The 13,962-nt window shown below is 49.7% G+C and overlaps 2 protein-coding genes across 2 annotated transcripts in view; one reads left to right on the top strand and one right to left on the bottom strand.

The window, feature by feature from the left end:
- The window catches only part of LOC111526405 (cat eye syndrome critical region protein 2), a 193,565-nt gene extending 185,531 nt beyond the window's left edge, over positions 1–8,034 (bottom strand). The window contains exon 1 of the mRNA XM_023192096.2: positions 7,909–8,034. Coding sequence (XP_023047864.1) covers positions 7,909–8,034 — 126 coding nt within the window. The remainder of the gene's footprint in view (positions 1–7,908) is intronic.
- Positions 1–13,962, top strand: part of MICAL3 (microtubule associated monooxygenase, calponin and LIM domain containing 3) — a 1,031,057-nt gene that overhangs the window by 576,585 nt on the left and 440,510 nt on the right. The gene's annotated exons all lie outside the window — the stretch shown is intronic.

Below are 13,962 nucleotides of genomic sequence, written 5' to 3'. Positions count from 1 at the left end.
TAGCTAGGATTACAGGTGCACAACCACCATACCTGGCTAATGTATTTTTAGTAGAGACGGGGTTTCATCATGTTGGTCAGGCTGCTCTCAAACTCCTGACCTCATGATCTGCCCGCCTCGGCCTCCCAAAGTGCTGGGATTACAGGTGTGAGCCACCGCACCCGGCAAGAAAGGACTACTTTAAATCACTCATCTCCTCAGGAAGGCCCTAATCACCCTGTTTTAAATAGCTACAACCTACACCTCAACGTGGCCCTGTGCAAGCCTCCACCCCGCTCTACTTGAGGCCTTCTGATATTATATATGGTGTCCGTCTCACTGCACTAAAAAGCTAGCAGGTATTTTCCTATTACGTTCACAACCATATCAGCACCTAGTACGTTGCCTAATGTAGTAGATGCTTAATAAACATTTGCTGGCCAGGAGCAGTGGCTCATGCCCGTAATCCTAGCACTTTGGAAGGCTGAGGCGGGTGGATCACCTGAGGTCGGGAGTTCGAGGCCAGCCTGACCAACATCGAGAAACCCCGTTTCTACGAAAAACACAAAAATTAGCCAGGCGTGGTGGTGCATGCCTGTAATCCCAGCTACTTGGGAGGCTGAGGTGGAGGAATCGCTTGAACCCAGGAGGCAGAGGTTGAGGTGAGTCAAGATCATGCCATTGCACTCCAGCCTGGGCAACAAGAGCGAAACTCAGCCGGGCGCGGTGGCTCAAGCCTGTAATCCCAGCACTTTGGGAGGCCGAGACGGGCGGATCACGAGGTCAGGAGATCGAGACCATCCTGGCTAACCCGGTGAAACCCCGTCTCTACTAAAAAATACAAAAAAAAAAAAACTAGCCGGGCGAGGTGGCGGGCGCCTGTAGTCCCAGCTACTCGGGAGGCTGAGGCAGGAGAATGGCGTAAACCTGGGAGGCGGAGCTTGTAGTGAGCTGAGATCCGGCCACTGCACTCCAGCCCAGGAGACAGAGCCAGACTCCGTCTCAAAAAAAAAAAAAAGAGCGAAACTCGGTCTCAAAAAATAATAATAATAAATAAATAAAATTAACATTTGCTTAAGGCTGGGCGCGGTGGCTCATGCCTATAATCCCAGCACTTTGGGAGGCCGAGGCGGGTGGATCACCTGAGGTCAAGAGTTCGAGACCAGCCTGGCCAACATGGTGAAACCTCTTCTCTATTGAAAATACAAAAATTAGAGCCGGGCATGGTGGCTCATGCCTGTAATCCCAGCACTTTGGAAAGCTGAGGTGGGTGGATCACCTGAGGTCAACAGTTCAAGACCAGCCTGACCAACACAGTGAAACCCCGTCTCTACTAAAAATACAAAAAATTAGCCAGCCATGTTGGTAGGCACCTGTAATCCCAGCTACTAGGGAGGCTGAGGCAGGAGAATCACTTGAAGCCGGGAGGCAGAGGCTGCAGTGAGCCGAGATCACACCATTGCACTCCAGCCTAGGCAACAAGAGTGAAACTCTGTCTCAAAAAAAGAAAAGAAAAGAAAATACAAAAATTAGTCGAGGGTGGTGGTATGTGCCTGTAATCCCAGCTATTTGGGAGGCTGAAGCAGGGGAATCCTTGAACTCAGGAGGTGGAGGTTGCAGCAAGCCGAGATCACGTCACTGCACTCTAGCCTGGGCGATACAGTGAGACTCTGTCTCAAAAAATATATATAGATATATATTTGCTGAAATAAATGAATACTTGAATTTGTCCCTTTGCACTTAGTTCAGAAGTTTAAAAAAAAAAAGCCCCTTTGTACTCCACATTATTAAGAGCCAAAGAACTGTAGACGTGCACTGTGGAATCTGGCCCCTCATTTTATAGATAAGAAGAACTGAAGAAGAAGCAGTGCAATGTGGTAGAAACAGGCAGAATTTGGCCTCAAAGAACCTGAGATCCAGGTCAGAGTCCCTGTGCAAGCATTAGCCTCTCTAAACTTTCAACTTCCACATGTGTAAAATGAGAAGACCCCTACCTCATGGTGACGGTTAAGGCCAGCTAAGAAGAAAATGGGATGACATTTTGAAAATGGACAAAGTACTATGCAGTGTAATTTATCATCACATTATTTTGACTTCCCCAAGATCAGTCACAGCGGCACAATCAGAATACAAGTTTCCTAACTCCTATTGCAGCACATCTTGTGTCACGAAAGTAGGCTTCTGAACCGCTAATTAGGGCCAGCCTACTCTTTCATCTAGTTCAGGGCTTCTGAACCTCGTATGGGTTGGGGGCTGCTTCCAGAATCTGATGAGAGCAATAGGCCCTTCTCCTCCAGCAAAATGCACACATGTACACCAACACAAAGTCTACCCTGGCGCCAGGTTTAGGAACCACTATTATGATGGATGTACTTACAAGTTTCTCTTAGCTATTTCTATTACTTAACGTTTAACAATCCATGTGTTCGGCACTTGATTAAGGGGCTGGATTCTTTTTTTTTTTTTTTTTTTGAGATGGGAGTCTTGCTCTTTCCCCCAGGCTGGAGTGCAGTGGTGCGATCTCAGCTCACTGCAAGCTCCGCCTCCGGGGTTCACGCCATTCTCCTGCCTCAGCCTCCTGAGAAGCCGGGACTACAGTAGGCGCCTGCCACCAAGCCCGGCTAATTTTTTGTATTTTTAGTAGAGACGGGGTTTCACCATGGTCTCGATCTCCTGACCTTGTGATCCGCCCGCCTCGGCCTCCCAAAGTGGTGGGATTACAAGCGTGAGTCGGCCGGGGCTGGATTCTTCAAGGAAGCACCAAGGGTGGAACTCAAAAATGTGAATATTGCCCCCAGATCTCATGCTGATTAGGTAAGGGCTCTTACCCACGTACAAACACAACCAGGAAGGAGCCATAAGGAAGGCAAAGGAGTAAGTACTCAAAGGCAGGACACTCAGGAAAAAAGGTAGACAGGACAAATTATTTTGATCATGCTGCCACTATATGAACTATTCAAATAATTCTACATAACCATCTTCAAACGGCCACCTATAGACACCAATGCAGCCCCACATTCATCATGATTACTGAGAATCATTCTGTCCTCCCTTACCTTAGTCAAGGGAGACACTGTATTTACTGTACAGGGCACTTGGCTAGGCGGAAAACAGTAGGAAATCTTGGAGAGGTCAATTAGCCTTTCTTCTTTTCTTCAATCAGGACAAAACTTAGCCAACCTAAGCCACTAGAATGTTAAACAATTATAAAATACTTCATTTAACTCAAGGGGTATAAAATTGCTGGTTCTGAAATATTAACAGATAATCTTCTGAGGCAAAGGAGGCCAGGTAAGAGCTTCTTTGGTAAATCTCCAAGTTCCATGTTAAGCACAAAGTAGGGGCTCAACTATTGAATTCACTGTCATTCATCTCCTGTGTTCCAGCTATACCTCAATCTCATCTGAAAAGTAAAAACATCTAACCTACAGTAAAATTACACCACTGCAGGCATATTTAGGAATTTCTTTTTTTTTTTTTGAGACGGAGTCTCGCTCTGTCACCCAGGCTGGAGTGCTGTGGCCAGATTTCAGCTCACTGCAAGCTCCGCCTCCCGGGTTCGCCATTCTCCTGCCTCAGCCTCCCAGGTAGCTGGGACTACAGGCGCCGCCACCTCGCCCGGCTAGTTTTTTGTATTTTTTAGTAGAGACGGGGTTTCACTGTGTTTAGCCAGGATGGTCTCGATCTCCTGACCTCGTGATCCGCCCGCCTCGGCCTCCCGAAGTGCTGGGATTACAGGCTTGAGCCACCGCGCCCGGCCATATTTAGGAATTTCTAAGTATGTTAACAGTGAATCACTTTTATCCCTGAGTGGAAGGATACAATGTTAACACTTAACAACGTTTATCCCTGATTGGTGACTATGGGTGGTTTTAATTTTTATCTATATTTTATGATAATTTTCACGTTTATATAATTTTTTGCAGTATTTTTACAACTAGGAATTTTGAACTGAGATAAGGCATCACTATTATATACTTGACAGGTTTCTTGTCTAAAGCTAAGAATCAAGTATGTTGACTCTTATAAGGCAATTCGGTGTATTCAAGGTTGATTAATAGAGTAAAACTTTTTATATAATACAAAAGTTAGCTGGGTGTGCTGGCGGGTGCCTGACATCCCAGCTACTCCGGCGGATGACGCAGGAGAATCACCTGAACCGGCGAAGTGGAGGTTGCAGTGAGCTAAGATCGCACCATTGCACTCCAGCCTGGGCGACAGAGTGAGACTCCATCTCAAAAAAAAAAAAAATTTATTTAATATACACAAAAATAAAAATATCCACGTTTTGGGGACAGTTTTCTAAATGGAAGATCTTAATCTCTTGGAGAAGTGGGACATGAATCCTGCCAGCCCTTCACCTACCTTAGAGATTGCTTCAGTTTAGATAAATGGAAACCAAGTCCTTGAGGACTCTGCTTCCTAAATTTTCTATAAATCCATGAGCTCAGCCTGGTGGTCAAGGGTAAAATGAGATCTTTCCAACAGCTGAAAACTGGTTTCCTGAAATAACTGATATCCTACTTCTACTACTTGCTATCATTCACCATTTTTACCTTTTAAAGTTGCAGAAAATTAAGACTGTAGAGCCTTTCCACATGGCCTAACAGGTATGGTTCAGCATTTGAATTATTTTTTTCCTTTTTAATTAATTAACATATTTATGTTGAGATGGAGTCTCGCCCTGTCGCCCAGGTTGGAGTGCGATGGCATGATCTCGGCTCACTGCCACCTCTGGCTATCGGGTTCAAGAGATCATCCTGCCTCAGCCTACAGATCTAGCTGGGATTACAGGAGCGAGTGACCACGCCCGGCTAATCTTTTGTATTTTTAACAGAAACGGGGTTTCACCATGTTAGCCAATCTCCTCTGCAACTCCTGACCTCAGGTGATCCGCCCACCTCGGCCTCCCAAAGGGCTGGGATTACAGGCGTGAGTTACGGCACCCGGCTGTTTTTTATTTTTATAAGGGTCTTCCACTGCATCATAAAGTCTAACCAAGGGATTGTTTCTCAAACTGTCCGGTCGATAAACTATTAGATCAAAATAAAATCATCTTAGAAAAATAAAAATAATTTATGTATACTTAAGAGAATCAGAATTGACAGTATTTCCAGTAAGTTCTGCACTGTCAACGGGTCAAATGTGTTAGAAGTCTAGAAAAAAAAAAATGCATTTTTTTTTTTTTTGAGACGGAGTTTCACTCTTGTTGCCCAGACTGAAGTGCAATGGCATGATCTCAGCTCACTGCAACCTCCACCTCCTGGGTTCAAGGCATTCTCCGGCCTCAGCCTCCCAAGTAGCTGGGATTACAGGCACCCAACACCACAGCCAGGTAATTTTGTATTTTTAGTAGAGATTTCACCATGTTGCTCAAGCTGGTCTCGAACTCCTGACCTCAAGTGATTCGCCCTCCTCAGCCTCCCGAAGTGCTGGGATTACAGGGGTGAGCCACCGTGCGGAGAAAATACATTCTTAAATCTTAATTTTTTAATTTGACATATAATCATTCCCAATAAAATTCTAACTTTTGATAACTACTAAAAACCTTAAGTTAAAATTTCCCTTGGCCATATCAAAACATACCTGAGATGGATTAGACAAGAACTGCAGATGAGAAAAGTCACTTTGACTTTGTTATCCATTGAGTGAACATCTCCAGATAAAAAAAGAGTGTGGACAGTTCTTTAAACCTGCACGTATGAAGCCAAATACTCATTTCTGTTGCATGTATTTCAAACAGCATGTATTTTAGCCCAAGAAAAATGCCATTTCCAAGAAACGCTGGAGTCATATCAAATAGCCTTGATTATTCACCATGTGAACTATAGTGATTTTCCACTTGTTATACATATAAATTTGACCTTTTTAATCAGTTTATATTTCCTTTAGGAATTAAACCAGCTAATTCTCAGAAACCACAAGTTTATTTCTTATAACAGAAGGCAAGTTATTTACAGGTTACTCTAAATATGCTGTGAGTACTTAAGGCAACATGAGTTACCTCTAGTTTTCCATCAACAAAATGGGAATACATGGATTTGAGACATGAAGTTTTTCCAACCATATTTTTAGGATGGGTCTTTAAACTCTGAACTCGTAATCCCAGCACCACCTCAACTTTACTATCTCGCAAGGAAGAAAAGGGGCTAGGTGCAAGTTTACCCGCACCCAAAATGGCCCTGTCACAGGCGGCACCTCCCACCACAGCCACCATTTTGACTGCAGGATATAATTAAACTACTCACGATTTTCTACCAACTGAAAGAAAACACAGGACATCACAGTAACAGAAACATCCCTTGACTTTTAGGATTCCCAACTCTTTAGCTTCCGTGGCTCTGTTTCTCTTCTTTAGTCAATATAAACAGTTGTATCAGGAAAATTTTCATTAATAAAATTATACTTGCTACATTCACGTTCAAACTTTGAAAACAAACGCTGTGGCGCCGCGTAAAATGCCCAAGTTATGACCTCTTCCTAAAAAGTGGAGAAGCCCACATTTCCTCACATTGTTTTAATCAGCTTAAGGAACTAAGAATCGCCAAAAGCCAGTGAGTGGCCCTAGATTATCTGTCTACATTCCTCTTCATTCTCCCATCCCCAACCCTTTTGATCTTTTTATTTTCCCGATTTCATTAACTGCGATGAGAGCAAGTTCCCACACTTCATTCATAGAAGCAGCAACTGATATTTCAGCAAACACGACTGAATCTAAAAATAAAGGTGAGGCAAAGAGCTCTGGAATAAACGAGTTAAAATCAACCCGAAAATGGCACCAAGTAAGATCCGTGGGGCTGGGGAAGGAACAACAACGACCTGCTCTTCCAAAAGAGTGGCTCTAATTTTGATGACTGCGTCGGCGAATCCATCTGCAGAACAGAAAACAAAAATTGACCAACGCAGTTGCCATTCACCTTTGTCCAAAGGCAAAAGGTGAAAAGTCACGACACATACTGCCATAGAAGAGAAGGCAATTCAACCTGCCAACCAATCGACTATTTCTCAGCTCCTTCCAAAAATACAAATAAAAATAGGAGAAAAGCGGCTGCCGCTGGACTGGCCGCTGCCTGGCCGCCGTGTGCGCTGCGCTGCGCTCCGCACGCTCCCGCCACCCGCCGCGCTCCAGGACCCTCGGGTTTCGGCCCAGTTATCACAAAGCCCCGGGCTGGAAAACACCTCCGGCCTGGCCAGAATGGCCAGCCCGTGCTCCGCGCTCGCCCGGGGGGATAATGGTGGCGAGATCAACTCCAAGGGCTCCCGAGCCCCGGGATAAAGAGACTGGATATTACGCGAGGACGAGCGCTGTGGAAGAATAACGGAGTCCCAAACTTTCCTTCGGCAGCTCCGGAGCCCCGCGCCCAGGCCCGGTCCCCACCGGCCCGAAGTTGGCTGGAGCGCCTCCCGGGAGTTTCGGGCCGCCGGGAGACCCCGCCACGCGCCCGCCCGACAGAGCGGGGCTAGCCCTCCCCACCGGCCGCGGCCGCCTCCCGCCTGGGTCCGAGTTAATCCTGAGCGGGGCCCCCCCGCGCCTGGCCCCGCCGGAGCAGCTGGCTCGCGCCTCAATGGCACCCGGCGGCGAGCGCGCGCAGCCCTCGCGCCCACACTCAGCCCCACCGGAGAACTCCCGGGAGGGCCGCCGGGTCCCGCTCCCGCTCCCACAAAAGCACGGGCCCGCCCCGCCCTCGCGGCGCCTGCTCCTCTGCCCCAGGAGCCGGAGCCCCCGGCCTGACGTCCCTCGGCACCCAGGGCAGAACCTGGCGGCCCCCGCCCGCCCTCCTGCCCTTTTGCGCCCTCCTCCTGGCCCCCGACTCCGGGCCGAAGTCGCCCGGGCCCCTGGCCCTTCTGCGCGACGGCCCGGGACGCCCTGCGCGGGGCAGGGGGCGCAGGGGGCGCAGCGCGCCGCCTCCCGCCCGCGCGGTCACTCACCTCGATCTCGAAGTCGGGCAGGCGGAACGCGGTGCGAAAGAGCGAGCAGAAGTGCGCGATGGCCGGGACCTCCCACCAGGAGCGGAGCTCGCCCAGTCCGGCCGCGCCACCCTCCTCCGGGCACATCTCCCCGCCGCGGCACAGGCGGCGGCCCCTCGCTGCCCGCCGACCTGGGACTCCCGCCGCTGCAGCGCCGCAGCCTCCGCGCGGTCCTCGGCGGGGGCGGCGGGGCGCTCCTCCCGCTGCTGCCGCCGCTCGGCGAGTACAGGAGCCGAGGGCGGGCGCCGGGCGGGGGGCGGCGGCGGCCCGGGGGCCCGAGCTACTGAGGCGGCTGCGGCTGCGGTTGCCCGCGGGGTCCGCGCGCTCGCCCCATCCCGCGGCTGCGGCGACGGCCGCCCCCAGTCCCCTACAATATAATCGAGTCCCCGCCGGGGAAACAGATGGGGCTGGGGGCGGAGGGCCGGACGCGGGGCCTGGGGGAGGGGCCGCCCACGAGGAGGGGGCGGGGCTGCCCGCGCCACAACAACAACCCCCGCCCCCGCCCCACCCCGCCCGGACAGCTGCACCGCCAGGGAGGGGGAGGGGCGGGGCGCGCGCCCCCGGGCTCAGGACTGCGGGACCTAGGGGGCGCGGGCCGCCCCCCGAGAACTCTCACGAGGCGCCCTCCGCCCTCCAGGGCTTTGGGACTGGGAAGTTGAAGCACTTTCCCGAGGGAGGACGGCCAGGCGCTCTCCCACCCCCACTTGGCCTGTGTGGTCGCGTCCTTTTAAAGGGCCCGCGGGGTGGTGCTTTCAGTCGGGCTCCATACAGAAACGTGCACGTGTGGGAGTTCAGTTATTATTGATGCCGAGGGCAGAGCCGGAGCGGGAGCGGGATGTCCACCCCAGAAATATGAGGCCTAGAGAAGTGAAGTGCTTTCCACCTGTTTCTTAACGCTTTTATTCCAGCCGAGAACGGCGCCCAAGGAGCTCTGAAGTGGCTCTTTTCTCCGAGAGAAAGCGGCGGTGGGGCTGATTGAGCTGGAACGTAGTAGGATGGAGGCCGGAGAGCGGCGGGAAGGGTGGGGTAGGGGGAGGCACCAATCAGCAGCCGAGCGGGAAGAGCGATCCCCTACCCCAGGGAATGGACACGTGTGACCGCCCCGGAGAAGACGGGCTCGGAGCCCTGCCACTGCCCGGCCGCCGAAGAGCTGCCTGGAAGAGTGCGCACAATGTGCTTGGAAGGCGGGGGGATGGGGCAGAAGAGACCGGGAAGCCGGGGAGTGTGCTGGGAGGGGAGGAGGCCCGCACGCCCCGGCGGAGGGATTGAGTGTGCTCCCGGCGAAGGGTGTTGAGGTGTGTGCGCTTTGGAAATGCTAACTGCGGTAGCGCGGTGGAATACTGCTAAATCCTAAGAAAAAAAAAATCAACCCAGAAACAGGCTAGAAGTTTGGAAAAACTCCATTGAATGCTCAGATATTTGTGTTGGTCGTTGCACTTGCATCCTGCTGGTCTCAGAGGGCCGCCTCTGAGTTCGGTGGCCCACCTCTCAGATAGGAAACACTGCTCCTGGCGCGTCCCCCAAATTAATCAACTATTTATTGAGTGACAGGCACACTCACAAAATGTACGAGGGTTAAACTCAAAGATCTTCTTCTACCTTTAAGCATGTACAATCTGGAGATAATTTATATGATAGATTTTGGAATGGGCTGTCTGGATAAGGCCCCTGCCACTCTCCCTCACTTTATTATGATGATAACCTGTTGTATTTTTTAAGGCAGCATTCAAAAACATTTTTTAAATGGTTAAAGTATATTCACGTGTATCTTTTGTGAATCTACTAATCTCAAAATACATCATCTTCTAACAGGGGTCTCTCCTCCACCCCCCATCACCCTCCCGGCACAGAAAGAAAAAAAAAAAAAAAAAAGTTCTGCTCTTTCGTTCCCTGGAACTATTTGATGATTTAAAGTGCATCCTCAAATTCTACCATGCGTTTTATTTAATGTTTGGCGAAAATGAGCTCACATGGACTGCTCCCTAAAAGCCAAGCCTACGTTTGTGTGTGTGGGTATTGCATTAGCAGGGGAGATGGGAGAGGGACACAGGCCACCCCGGAATCCTCACGTAACCTGAACGAGGTGCTTTGTGAACTTGCTTCTCCGTCTTTATTTCCTCACAGTTTGACTTTGCACACCTTTTCCTCTTTGTGTGTGTGTGTGTGTGTGTGTGTGTGTGTGTTGGCCGGGTGCGGTGGCTTAAGCCTGTAATCCCAGCACTTTGGGAGGCTGAGGCCGGTGAATCACCTTAGGTCAGGAGTTCCAGACCGGCCTGGCCAACATTGTGAAACCTTGTCTCTACTAAAAATACATAAAATTAGCTGGGCGTGGTGGCAGGCGCCTGTAGTCCCAGCTACTCGGGAGGCTGAGGCAGGAGAATCGCTTGAATTCAGGAGGCAGAGGTTGCAATGAGCCGAGATCTCGCCATTGCACTCCAGCCTGAGCAGTAGGAGTAAGACTCCGTCTCAAAAAATAAAAATTAAAAAAAAAAAAGTGTTACTGCGTTTCCCTGCCTTTATCTTTTGTCATCGTTTAAGCTTCTTCCCTGGCCTCAGTTGTCACCACTAGCCAGCCTAGTAATATTAGTGCCTAGGACATTAATAACACCAGGAAGCAGAGGGATGGGATGATTTGGCTACCCTTTAGTACCGTAGTGTGTTTAATGTCGTTTACAAACACCACCCCAGCCCCAATTTAAAATCTGAACCATTGTCTTCCTGCCTCCTCCGCCCAATGCCAAGCCCTGGAAGTCAACAAGGCTGTCCGGGAACCGCACGCGCCCCCTGGTGCTGCTCAGAGGTCCGCCCTGTCTCTCAGGGCTCCTCCTCCCTTCTGCTGCCCTTTTCTTCTGAGGGTGTCCTCTGTTCTGTGGCCCAGCGCGCCAACTTTAGACCCATTTCCTCCCACCATTCTCTAACTCTGGCTGTCTCTACAGTTTTTTCCGTAGTTCCTCCACTTACCCTGCTACTCTGGCCTCAACTACCCTCTGGGACGGATCCTGGCCCCAGGAGCTGAGGGGTCTCAGGTGTCTTGGAATGAACTGTAAATCTGAATCTTGAGTTCCCTGAGTTTGGGCTCCAACCGGAGCTTTTCCATTTGGACCTCCTTGGGCCCTGTTAGGATTGATACCCTGAATCTTTGACCCTGTTTGGACATCTGTGCCACCCCTCGCCTTGGACTTAACTGCGTCGGATCTATTTTCTGGACTAACTTCCAGCCTAACCTCCTAGAATCTAGATTAATGATCCCCTACCAATAGGCTAGCCAATCACCCTTCTTCCCTTCTCCCTCTAATTCGGAGTGCTATTGTACTTCTCCAGCCTGGCTCCATCTTTCACCCTCGAAACACTAGTTGTATCATCTTCCTTAAAAATACACAGCTTGCCAGGGCAGTAGGTCACACCTGCAATCCCAGCACTTTGGGAGGCCGAGGCGGGCAGATCACGAGGTCAAGAGATGGAGACCATCCTGACCAACATGGTGAAACCCCGTCTCTACTAAAAATACAAAAAATTAGCTGGGCGTGATGGCATGCGCCTGTACTCCTAGCTGCTCGGAGGCTGAGGCAGGACGATTGCTTGAACCCAGGAGGCAGAGGTTGCAGTGAGCGTAGATCCTGCTATTGCACTCCAGCCTGGCGACAGAGTGACACTCCGTCTCAAAAAAAAGAAAAGTAAAAAGAAAAAACACAGCTCTGATTTTCTTTCCCCTTCTCATTCGTGCTGTTTTCTGTTTGTGAGCCAGTGCCATTAACTTCAGATAGTATTGAAAGTAGCAAGAAGTAATTCTTTCGTATTCTCCATGAGCCTGAGTTCCAGAATCCTCTTTTAATCAAATGTTTTCTATTTAAAAACCCCACAATAATTAGTTTGGTTTTGCTGTTTTGCTTATTCATTAATATTGCAAAAATATTTATGTTTCCCATTGCAAAATATAAAGTAATGTTAGCTATTTTGGGATTTATATACACTCTGGGAGGATAATCTGGGAAACGAACCACCCTTTTGTTTTTTTAGGTATGGGTTCTCCCTTTGTTGTCCAGGATGCAGTGGAGTGATGCAGTCCTAACTCACTGCCACCCTACTGAGCAATCCTCTTGCCTCAGCCTCCCAGGTAGCTGGCACTACAGGCCAGGCTAACCACATTTTTTTTTTCCCAAGACAGTCTTGCTCTGTCACCCAGGCTGGAGTGCAGTGGTGCCATCTTGGCTCACTGCAAGCTCCACCTCCTGGGTTCACGCCATTCTCCTGCCTCAGCCTTCCAAGTAGCTGAGACTACAAGCACCCGCCATCACGCCTGGCTAATTTTTTTTGTACTTTTAGTAGAGACGGGGTTTCACCATGTTAACCAGGCTGGTCTTGATCTCCTGACCTCGTGATCCGTCTGCCTCAGCCTCCCAAAGTGCTGGGATTACAGGCGTGAGCCACTACGCCTGACCTGACCACCTTTTTATGACATTGTTTCTTTGGGAAATACACTGTTAGTTCCAAAGGATTAATTTAAAAATATGTGCTCTGATTTATTATTTCTGAACCTTGGAAGAGATGAACAAAGGAAAATGTGGTTTCTTCATAACCATCGTTAACCAGGACATATCTTTTTTTTTTTTTTTTTTTTTTTTTGAGGCGGAGTTTCCTTCTTGTTGCCCAGGCTGGAGTGGAGTTGCCCATCTTGGCTCACCGCAACCTCCGCCTCCTGGGTTCAAGCAATTCTCCTGCCTCAGCCTCCCGAGTAGCTAGGTTTACAGACATGCACCACCACGCCTGGCTAATTTTGTATTTTTAGTAGAGACAGGGTTTCTTCATGTTGGTCAGGCTGGTCTCGAACTCCCGACCTCAGGTGATCCACCCACCTCGGTCTCCCAAAGTGCTGGGATTACAGGCATGAACCACTGTGCCTGGCCAAGCATCCAATAACTGTTCAGCCAGTTTTCTCTCTTTGAGATCATGCTACTTCATTCTTCTTCTTCTTATTTTTTGTTCATTTGTTTTGTTTTGTTTTTTGTTTTTTGAGACGGAGTCTCCCTCTGTTGCCCAGGCTGGAGTTCAGTGGCGTGATCTCGGCTCACTGCAACCTCTGCCTCCTGGGTTCAAGTGATTCTCCTGTCTCAGCCTCCCGAGTAGCCAGGACTACAGGTGCCCGTCACCACACCTGGCTAATTTTTGTATTTTTAGTAAAGATGGGGTTTCACCATATTGGCCAGGCTGGTCTGGAACTCCTGACCTTGTGATCCACCCACCCTGGGCTCCCAAAGTGCGGGGATTACAGCACTTTGTAATCCCAAAGTGAGCAGGGATTACAGCACTTTGTAATCCCAAAGTGAGCAGGGGTTGCAAGGCGTAAACCACTGTGCCCGGCCTCTCTCTTCTATTTAAACTGCCCTTTCTCTACCTTTGTTTGCCAACCTGACCTGGATACTTCTTGTTTCAGTGCCAGAATCAAAGTGGACCAGGAGAGTGTAGTATAAACATTATGTTAGCACTTTAGTTAACTGTGTATAACTAAGCCCAAGTACGGCACAAATTCTTGACACCCCTTCATGAACAGCTCGGCTTTTCTCATTAAAGAGCTGCATTCCGTAACTCCCTATTCCCAAAGAGGGCTATACACCAAGCTAATTTAAAATTTTTAGAAATTAGGCTGGGCATAGTGGTTCACACCTGTAATCCCAACATTTTGAGAGGCTGCAGTGGGTGAATCACTTGAACCCAGGAGTTCAAGACCAGTCTGAGCAACATGGCTAAACCTCATCTCTTTAAAAAATACAAAACTTAGGCCGGGCGCGGTGGCTCAAGCCTGTAATCCCAGCACTTTGGGAGGCCGAGACGGGCGGATCACGAGGTCAGGAGATCAAGACCATCCTGGCTAACATGGTGAAACCCCATCTCTACTAAAAAATACAAAAACCTAGCCGGGCGTGGTGGCGGGCGCCTGTAGTCCCAGCTACTCGGGAGGCTGAGGCAGGAGAATGGCGTAAACCCAGGAGGCGGAGCTTGCAGTGAGCTGAGATCCGG

Source organism: Piliocolobus tephrosceles, chromosome 19 (genome assembly GCF_002776525.5).
Source record: "Piliocolobus tephrosceles isolate RC106 chromosome 19, ASM277652v3, whole genome shotgun sequence".
Classification (NCBI taxonomy): Eukaryota; Metazoa; Chordata; class Mammalia; order Primates; family Cercopithecidae; genus Piliocolobus; species Piliocolobus tephrosceles.
The sequence above is the reverse complement of the archived record's forward strand: the minus strand, read 5'-3'. Positions and strand labels throughout refer to the sequence as shown.